General features: G+C 34.7%; 1 protein-coding gene across 4 annotated transcripts; it reads right to left on the reverse strand.

Annotated features, from left to right (window-relative positions):
• Positions 1 to 98: 98 nt before the first annotated feature.
• Positions 99 to 9,385, reverse strand: LOC409854 (nuclease-sensitive element-binding protein 1). Of its 4 annotated transcripts, none has more exons than XM_006557686.3 (7): positions 9,228 to 9,385; positions 7,682 to 7,745; positions 6,686 to 6,719; positions 6,351 to 6,591; positions 5,951 to 6,261; positions 4,000 to 4,062; positions 99 to 3,629 (listed from the first exon to the last, which is right to left on the reverse strand). In XM_006557686.3, exons 1-7 carry the CDS (start codon positions 9,286 to 9,288, stop codon positions 3,585 to 3,587), a joined length of 819 nt encoding a protein of 272 aa, XP_006557749.1. In that variant the 5' UTR covers positions 9,289 to 9,385; the 3' UTR covers positions 99 to 3,584. The 4 variants fall into 4 exon arrangements, with proteins under 4 accessions (XP_006557749.1, XP_393344.3, XP_006557751.1 ...); XM_393344.7 differs by having other exon boundaries at positions 6,330 to 6,591; positions 9,228 to 9,384; XM_006557688.3 differs by lacking the exon at positions 4,000 to 4,062.
• Between the last annotated feature and the right edge of the window lie 657 nt (positions 9,386 to 10,042).

Here is a 10,042-nt window from a genome sequence, read left to right on the forward strand (position 1 = left end):
ATTGTGTTACAAAAATCATCACGTGATAGATCGGAAAAAAGGAGAAATATATGGATAAAAATCGATGTGAGAGTGTAACAAACTTCACCCTCGATTCGTGAGTTTTGCGATTTTTTTGGCATTTATTTTTTATAATGCACATGTTTCGTGAAAAAATTAAATTCCGTATATGAAAGTAGCTTTTCCAAGTTTCGCATTTCGGTACAAAATTCACTGGGTTTTCAAAGGGGGAAGGAGGGAATCGTCAGTCGTTGAGGAAACAAGGACAAGGATACAGGGATATTATGGGACAGGGAAAATTATGGAAAAAGGATTTAAGGTTAAGAATGAGGAAAGCAGGATAGAGAGATCGATCGATGGGATATCGATCGACGGACGTCGTTGCAACGCGTCCAGGTCGCGACCGGCGAGATCTACGTCTCCTCTCGTTTACCTGTGTTCTTGTTCTCTTCGAGGGATTCGATTCAAGTTCGACCCTCTTCGACATTCTTTTTTTTCATTCCTTTTTTCTTTCTCTCCTTCTCTGTCCCTCGATCCTTGGGGACAGGCTCATTGCTCGTGCATCATTGCGATCGCTCCTCGCGAAAAGCTGAATTTAAAACTAATTGACTGTCGCAACGAGTGGTACGCGAATTGTCACACGATCCTCTCGTCTCTCGTCTCTCCCTCCAACGTGATAAAACGTGTCTCGCGCCTCGAGAAAAAAACGGGACGAGAGTACCGAGAATCGTCGAGTTTTTAACGATTTTTAACTCACTCGACTATATATAATTATTAATTCCAGGCCATCGAAACGGGAACGCATCAACATTACAGAGGATCGTACACGATCGCTTTTTGCGCTCGCTGTTCAACCGCAACGTGGCCAAATTTGTTTTTCTTTTCGAACATCGCGTTGCCTGGTTACGCTCACACGCGTACACTTCCGCTCGGTTTTTTTTCTTTCTTTCTTTCTTTCTTTTTTTTTTCTTTTTCTTTTCAGTACATATTTTCTCTGTTCTCTATTTTCTTTTAATTCCGATATTCACTTTCAACACATGCATCGTTCTTTTCTTTTTTTTTCCCCCCCCTCGTACATAATTATATTAACGTTCTTTTTGTCAAATTACGCGCGCGGTTCTCGTCTCACACGCTTTCCTCTCCTAATCCATTTTCTTCCTTTCCGTCGCTGATCGAAGAAGAACTTACGAGACGACGAACCTCGTTTATGAACCGGCACGCTATACCATATCTCTTCCCTCATACTCACTTTCTTTTATTTTCAATCGACTGCGGAGGAACACGAGATCAGGCGATAAATGTTTCATATTTGATGCATTATATTTCTCAACATACGCACACGCACACACTCTCTCTCTCTCTCTTTTTCTGTCTGTCTCTCTCTCTCTCTCTCTATTTCTTTTTTTGCCCCAACTCTATTCTGGTATTTTTTCCAATTATATGCATTCCAAGATTGATCGCAAAAAACGTTTGAAGAGTGTAAATCTTTTTTTCTTTTTTCTTTTTTTTTTTTTATCGAAAATCGCAATATGACCATACCATGACGTTGGCGATGACGATGGCGATGACAATTACGACAATGGCGACCAATTAAGATTGCGATGACAAAGAGGAAAAGAAATAAAAAATTATGAAACAAAAAGGAAACTAAAAAAAAAAAAAAAAAAAAAATAATAACTTGTTCACATTGTTGAAATAAAAGAAAAAATGTGTCACAACAAACTGCGCGTGTAACTTTCAAAACGCTTGGAAAGAAAATTGTACACTTTATTTTCCGACGATAAAACTACAAACTGAAATTTAAAAAAATGTTTCCGTTTCCATGCAAAAATGGTATAAATTTTTTCGTCCTCTCTTGCTTTCTTTTTCTCTCTCCCTCTCTCTCTCTCTCGCTCGCTCTCTCTTTCTCTCCCTCTCTCTCTTTCTCTCTCTCTCATTTCTTCATTCATTCATTCACTCGTTCATTCACTCAACATGACAAACCGCAGGTTTGCATTGTCAATTGAGAGGACATTTTGAAAATTTTGGGGAATCGACACGTTCGAGTAACGGTGACAATTTTTTCAATACACGATAATCGAACGTTATCGATTCATTATCAAAAATTACGAAATAATATTATAATCCGATTAACTCACAACGCGTTAAATTTTCTTAAAGTCAGATAATACATTCATCTGCTTCAAAGGTTTATACCCTCCTGGGGCATCGACCGTGTTATTTGGTACAAGCGATCGTGAAAGTATCGACAGTTTGTAACACGTCGCTAATTATATAGAATTAAACAAAAAATTTTGCATAAATTTGCTATCGCGTGTAATCGTTAATCATTGAACGAATCGTTTTTTTTTTCTTCTTCTTCTTCTTCTTTTTTTTTTTTTTCTTTTCTTTTTTTTGGTTACTGCGATGCAAAGTCACGAACGAACGAGGACCGAAGAGACAAAAGCGACACGACGAAAGACTTGATTTTCAAAACGAAATCGAACCTTGCATTTTCAATGAAGACGAAAAAATAAAGGGAAAGAAGAGGAAAAGAGAGAAAAAGAAAAAAAAAGAAAAAAAAAAAAAAAGAACGGAATAATTTTCGAGAGAAACTGAAACGATTAAGCTGGCACAATCACGGGTAAGCGCGCGTTAGTAGTGTTGCAATGTTCCAATGATTTCACGCGCGCATTTACCGATTACGACAAGAGAAAAACTCCGCGAACATCGCGTTAAACTCAAAGATATACATATATATATATATATACGTAAAACGATCGAATGCGTTTCGTTGAAGAAAAATTAAAACGTATGGAACAATGAATACGCAAAAACAAGAACAAAAATACCACTATTCGAATTCGTATTTTATCCCATCACCGTATTTCTTCTCTTCTCTCTTCGTTGTTTCCCTTCACAATTGAGATTACTCTTTTAAAAAAAACTTTGTATACACCGAAATTCGTTGTAGTCGCAATTTTCGTTTTTCATCTTCACCGCCGCCTCCGTCCAACGAAATACTCCAAAATATATCACTTATCGCCGTTTTTTTTTTTTTTTTGTTCCGGCTCGCTGAATCGAATCGTACACGCGCATAGGTTATGTTTCGATTTCGCGTTTCTTTGGACCGTTTCTTTTTTGTTTGTTTTTTTTTTGTTTTCTTTTTTATCCATAGAGTTTTAACGAGTAGAAAATTTACTCGAAAATCTATCGACTTTTCATACAATAAAAAAAAAAATCTATCGTACGGCGATAAGTTCAATTTGAGAGTTTTTGTTCGCTCGTAGTCGATCCAAGATAAACTTTCTTCTTCACGACGAGACTTTTCAGCGTATTATATATCAAATTATATTCCGGCAGCGCTTTGCACACACTTTTTAATCTTCTTTATCTGCCGGGGAGAGTGGAGCAGTATTTCATAATTTCTTTTCATTTCTTGCTTTTTTGTTTCGCTTTTTTTTTTTTTTTAACTTTTTCAATTGTTATGTTACATTGTTGCTGCTGCGGTTGTTGTCGATGCTGTTGCTTCAGTGTATAACGGGTGTTGGTGTTATATATTAAAAGGAGTGTTTTTTGTTGTAGTGGTACCATTACTCTTGTGGTTAAGCGGTGCTTTCGGTGGTGGTGTTTTGGACCGGCTGACTTTCCTGTAAATCAAACGAGCCAGATTTAATAATTTAATTCTAATCGGTAAAGAAGAAGAACCGGGCCAATTCACAACGATAAAACACGAGTAACCTTACACTGAAAAAAGAAATACAAATATAAGAACGCGAATGAAAAAGCAACGAATCACACAACAAAGAAAACATAGCAGATAAGGATTGGTGCTATTATGATACCGAGAGAGAGAGAGAGAGAGAGAGAGAGAGAGAGAGAGAGACTAACCCCAAGGTGTTAAAGAGAAGAAAGAAAGAAAAGAGAGAAAACAGTTATACGATGAAAAAGGAAAAATACAGGGATAGTGTACGATCGAAAGAATGGAGGAAGGAAGAGAGAAAAATAAAGCCATGTTACCTGTGGAGCAGGGACATCGACAAGTGCATCCTTATCTTTAGGTGCATCCGACTTCTGCTCCGACTGAAAAGAGTACAAAAAGATACGTGCAATAGTGTGTGCTAAGCGCTACGATAAAGATTCGTCAACGGACCGAACAATCGCGTGATACAACAGAAACTGAAAAAAAAAATACATATACATATAACAGAATATCCCGAAAATCATGGCATATATGACGAAATAGTAATTCTACGTGTAAAAATAAATCGAAAAAAAATTTTTTCAAATAAAAATTTATTTATATATAATTTCTTATTGAATAATTTCTATTGAAATAAACTATTGATAGGTTATTCTACGTATATATAATATAAATAATATATAGAAGAAAAAAATTTATCATTTATGTTTATTCAATTACATTTACATTTATCTTATTTTTGAGAAACGAGATTGAATATTTATAATCAAGGAATCTAATTGACGAATTTTCAAAAATTAATTTTTAAAGGAAAAAAATATATCTTATATTTTTTACTTATTTTTATATGAAAAATTAAAAATCTCCTATATAATTTATTCTTATTTAATCGGCAAATAAGAATTGATTAGAAACAAAATCTTATTAAAAAAAAAAAAAAGATTATTCTTTTTTTTATTTATTTTTGCATATAGAATCACCATCCGATCGATTTTGTATTATGATTTCGAAGATATTTTATATATATATGTTATTATATTAGTAGAATATATCTTTTAGTAGAACGATATCTTTACAAAAGGCAAAACAAACATAAAAGTTGGTATACAAAAAATATCAGTTAAGGCTTATTTAATTATAAACAATTAAAGTTTACTTATAAGCTGTTAGATGAAACAAGACGAGAACAAAATGCGACCTCATTTTTTCTGTCTCACTTCAAATAGCTTAAATTGCTTATAATCTAATAAGTAAACTTCAATCAATATTTTTATACACAAACTTTTATATCTGTTTTGCTTTCTAGAATCGATCCAATAAAGATATTCCATAAATAGATATATATATTACTCTGAATATTTTTTATTAGTACATATGTACATAAATAACTAGATAAAGAGAAGCAGACATAAAGGAGAGAAAGAGAAAGAAGAAACAGAAAAAGATGCAAAGAAAGAAACAAATTACAAACAACTAAATTAAGACATTATATAAATAAAATACGATAGAATAAAACACAGGAGCAGAAGAAATACGTATGTATGTGCGATCCGTTGATGACGATGGGCATATTTACAAGTGTATTGTACAAAGAAAATAAAAGGTTTGAAAAACAAGACAATGCATAAATCTCGGACTCTAATCTTCTAATCGATCCAAACAATCATTCTTATATTTTGTATCGCTCTTTATAATCAATTAAAAATAACAATTATTCGATTTTCAATTTGATAAATGCAATATTCAATACACAGCAGTGAAATAAATTCTTCCAATAAATTTTTAGAAAGAGCGATAGCGATAATGCATTGAACGGTTAATAAAGTATCAACATGACTCTACGTCTACCACGAATTTATTGTATCTAGCAGGAAAATCAAAAGGTTTTTTTATCAAATTATGAACGATGACGATAGACTACGATTATACTACCATGCAGGATTATCGAAATTACTAGGTTAGGTGAAACAGTAGCCAGAATTTATATCATAATCGGAAAGATGTTAATGTCGCGACTCTTAAATAATCCGAATTTTCATTAATCAACGTCCGAAATTCATGCCAATCGAAAATGGGAGAATAAAATGTTTGAAAATATGATTGACAAAGAAATAGACCCAAATAGAACGATCTCGCGTAAACTTGAGCGATAGAAAGCAAAGATCGAAGAACAGATTTAATATCAATTTGGTGATAATGATAATGATGATGATGAACGCGAAAATCGACAAAGAGAATAAATTAGGTCAAGAGAAAATTGTTACGGACTTTTACTTGGCCGTCCTGGCTACGAGGACGACGCGGAGGTCCGCCACCTCTTCCTCCACGGAAATTACGGCGGAAGTAACGACGAGAAGGTCCTCCGCGTCCACGGCCGCCACCACGTGGCACGCCACCGTCACCGCCAGTCTCGCCACCTTGCTCGCCACCTTCGCCAGAGTTATCCCCTTGCTGTTGCGCGGACGGACCAGAACGGCGTGATCCACGATAGTAGCCGTCGTACTGTCGTCGAACTCTGTAACGTCGTTGTTGTCCGCCACCCTCGCCGACGTTTCCTTCGTCCCCGGTCTTACCCTCACCTAAAACACATCAACAAATTATCAATTCGATCGAGAAGGCAAATACCGTTATATCACTTATTACACACCAGTTTCATAACCATCCTGACCTTCTCTAGGTCTGCGTTGAGTTCGAGTGTTCCCACGTCTTTGACTGATGTACCAATGACCTCCGCGATATCCGCGTCGCTTATCGGCAGCATAAGGCGAACCTTTTACTGCTTCCCCGGATGGACCAGTAACGTTGGCCGCTTCGTGACCTTTCTCGCCTATTACCACGTCAAATTCGACAACTTCTCCATCACCGACACTGCGTACAGCCTTTCTCGGATTGTTCTTCACGATGGCTGACTGTGAAGATTATTAACGCGATCAGAAATTTGAAACTCAATTCAAATTCATTCTTCACTTCTTTAAACTATCGTGAAATTAAAGATATACTTACTTGATGAACAAATACGTCTTCCTTGGTGTCATTCCTAGAAAAAAAATCAAACAAATTGCGTATGATTATCGATTAATCGAAAACGAATTCGTTTATTCATGATTCGGCGTAAATTTCAAAATCATGATTACAACGAAAATTTTGTGCGTCTGAGAACATGGATCGAATGTTAAAATTTTCTACGATCCAATGGGTATTCAGACAATCATTTTTTTCTACCACCGTGTTTGAAATTATTCCGTTTAATTCGCGCAATGAACGCGAACAACGGTGCGAATGACAGTGGCAAAATTTCGATCACGAAATATTTTTCTCCAATCTATGGATAAACTTCTATTAACTGCAATGTTACGAAAATCGCATCATTGCATGATAACGTACGACACGCTTTGGCTACTTTCCAAACGCATAATGCGTTATATCGTTACCTATATATATATCGGTATATATTACGAAGAAGCAACAAGAGAAGGGTAAAGAGGAAGAAAGGGAAGAATTAGTAGAGAAGTGGTATGGGGTGGGGTATAGTAGTTGGGGGAAGGGAGGAGAGAGAGAGAGAGAGAGAGAGAAAAGTACTAGAAATAATACTAAGAATACTAGAAGATAGATGAAATGAATGAATAAATGTGATCAATGCACGTGTCAAACGAAACGCCTACGAAACGTTATTTCTAATAAATATTAAAATGTTTAAATAAAAATCAGAAATGAATCTGCATTATTAAAAATATCACTTTGTAAAATCTATCAATCTATCGCTTTGTATATATCTTCAAGATTGATCCTTTTATAACAAAATTAGAACAAAAATAGAATGCTTATTAATTTCAAATATTAATTTGCTATAGATGGCATTAAATGTTATAGATATGATAAAAATATTTCAGTTAGAAGAAAAAAATATTGTAATGAATATTAAAAAAAAAAAAAAACAAAGTGAAAAAAAATAAAGAGATAAAAAAAAGGTAACGCAGAAAACAGCAAATCGTTACTAACCTGTTGATGAATCCATACCCACTCTTCACGTTGAACCACTTCACAGTCCCGGTCACTTTGTTAGCTGAAACCCAACAAAAACGAAATAGCACTAATTAAATATCTACCATCACGCAACCTGGTATTATTCGATAAACGCATTCTTAAATTTGATTAAGTCATTTCTTGGAAATTCAGCGATTTAAATATGTCATCTTGTATTTGATCGTTTTACGAAAAATTCATTTCAAGAAATAATTATAAAAATTGAAAATAATAATGACATAAAAAAAAATCAATATTGACGATAAATTGAAAATTTCTATTTTTCTGATTAAACATAGCAATTTCAAAATCGAAATATGTAAATAAATATATGTATAGATCGACAATTAATAACAATTGTTTACTTCGTATCATATTCATAACCCTATTTATGTTCGAAATCTTTGTGTTTACTAATTATTATGATGGTGACAATTAAAAACGAACTATTCAAACTATTAGATTAGATGTTCACATAACAAATGCTTTATATTACCAATGTTTTCATCAAAAATGAAAACAATACGCTCACATTTCTAGAATTTCGTTCATTAACGATTTCCATCAACGATTTGCATTTAGATCACAATTTACGCCTTGAAAATTCACATTTCGCGCGTTTGAAGTGAAATACGAAATATAAAATAATAGGTAAAATAACGGTATATTGATGCATGTAGGCGCGTTCACGTTTCCCTTTCTTTTCATTCCTCATAACCTCTTGAAATTGCAGTTCATTTTTCACTCGTAGAAAACTTTTCGCGAGGCCAATCTAAAGTGGAAGCTGACGATGGCAACGCGCCCGGTTTGCTCCGAAAACGAATCATTCAAACGGAAGCGAACGTTAACGGACAGTCGGAAACTTACGTAACTAAATAGTGTTTTGCTTGATTTACGAAAAATACATCGAGAACGCGCGGAAAGAAAAACAGCAGAGAAATTTCCAGAAATTGGAACATTATGATGTAATCGTTAAATTTCAGATTATATTATTTTATATACATTCGATACAAATAGAGATAGGGTGAAAGGAAGGAATAAGAATAAAAATAAAATAAAAAAAAAGAAAAGAAATAAAACTACGAAATCGAGGCGAGTGTATACTTTTGAAGCGTCTATATGGGTTTTGATGTACGCGTCTCTTTCTTTCCCTCTCTCTCCCTCTTTCTCTCTAGGAATCAAGAAATTTTAGTAGAACTCGGCAGTCGATGAAACTATCATGCAAGTTATTTTAGTCGGAATAAAATAAAAAAGAAAAAGGAGAAAACAAGTAGGGAAAGAATAAATTTCGAATTTAATCGATTTCTATGCAAAAAATTCGAAAAGATATAAATAAAGAAAAGAAAAATAATAACCGGCTTGCCGGCCACATGCCACATGGCTGAACGTCTGCTGCTCCCCTAGACGCCATTATTACATGCAAACGATCTCGGAGAAACGAATCCGCTCTCTTTCTACTCGATTTTTACACCGCCGCAATACACGAAAAATGATATTGAGATTAAATATACTATTCACTCACCGATGATCAGCTTCTGCTGGCCAGCCTTTGGTTGTTCGGGCTGTTTTTCCGGGTCAGCCATGGTGGTGGTGTTAAGGTGTTAAGACACGCCGCTGCCGAACCTAGATGTTCCCGTCTTTCTGGTTGTGGTGTTGGTTCCCTTCTAATGTTCCCAACATGGCTGCGCCTCCAGGCGACCGTACAAACATCCTTCCTGTCTAACGAGCTCTCTGATAGGTTGGCTCACAAACAAAACCGCTCATTTGACCAATCCTGGTTAGAGTTTCACGGAACGCGCGTGACGTAACTCACGCGTTACTTCCTTGATTTCTTTCTCGCTTGCTCGCTTTTTCTCGTGCTTTCTTGCTCCTTTTACCGCGCGCGCCTTTTCTCTCCTGCTCGATCCTCTATACCGATTGCAAACTATTCTATTTTATTACAACTTCTCTCTTTTATTTTCTCGCTTCATTATTTCGAATTTTATTGAATAAAAATGTAATTAGAGTTTTGTAATTTTATCTCTGATTTTTTCTTTTATTTTATGCGATTTATTATATCACATTCAAAAGCATTTTCCTAACGGAAATGCAACATCTAGACATTTCATATCTAAACGTATTTTGTAAACTATGAATATTATTATTATATGTTAAATTCGTATATTAGAATAATTATTTATTTTTGCAATATAAGCTCAACCCAGTTATTAGAATAGCAGCATTAAAAGTTAAATTATACCATTTACGATTATAACCATATTCACGATACTGATTATATTAGACAAATTTCATATGTCATATCCTTTCAGAATACATATAATACCTATAAGATGTGTA

Source organism: Apis mellifera, linkage group LG16 (genome assembly GCF_003254395.2).
Source record: "Apis mellifera strain DH4 linkage group LG16, Amel_HAv3.1, whole genome shotgun sequence".
In the NCBI taxonomy this organism is placed as follows: domain Eukaryota; kingdom Metazoa; phylum Arthropoda; class Insecta; order Hymenoptera; family Apidae; genus Apis; species Apis mellifera.

Excerpts from the sequence above, each read along its gene's own strand:
- LOC409854 (XM_393344.7), bottom strand. The coding sequence starts at position 9,288 with ATGGCTGACCCGGAAAAACAGCCCGAACAACCAAAGGCTGGCCAGCAG. Across the intron at positions 6,720-7,681 it reads GGGTATGGATTCATCAACAG|GAATGACACCAAGGAAGACG; the intron begins GTTAGTAACGAT and ends TTTTTTTTCTAG. Across the intron at positions 3,630-3,999 it reads TCGATGTCCCTGCTCCACAG|GAAAGTCAGCCGGTCCAAAA; the intron begins GTAACATGGCTT and ends TTTGATTTACAG.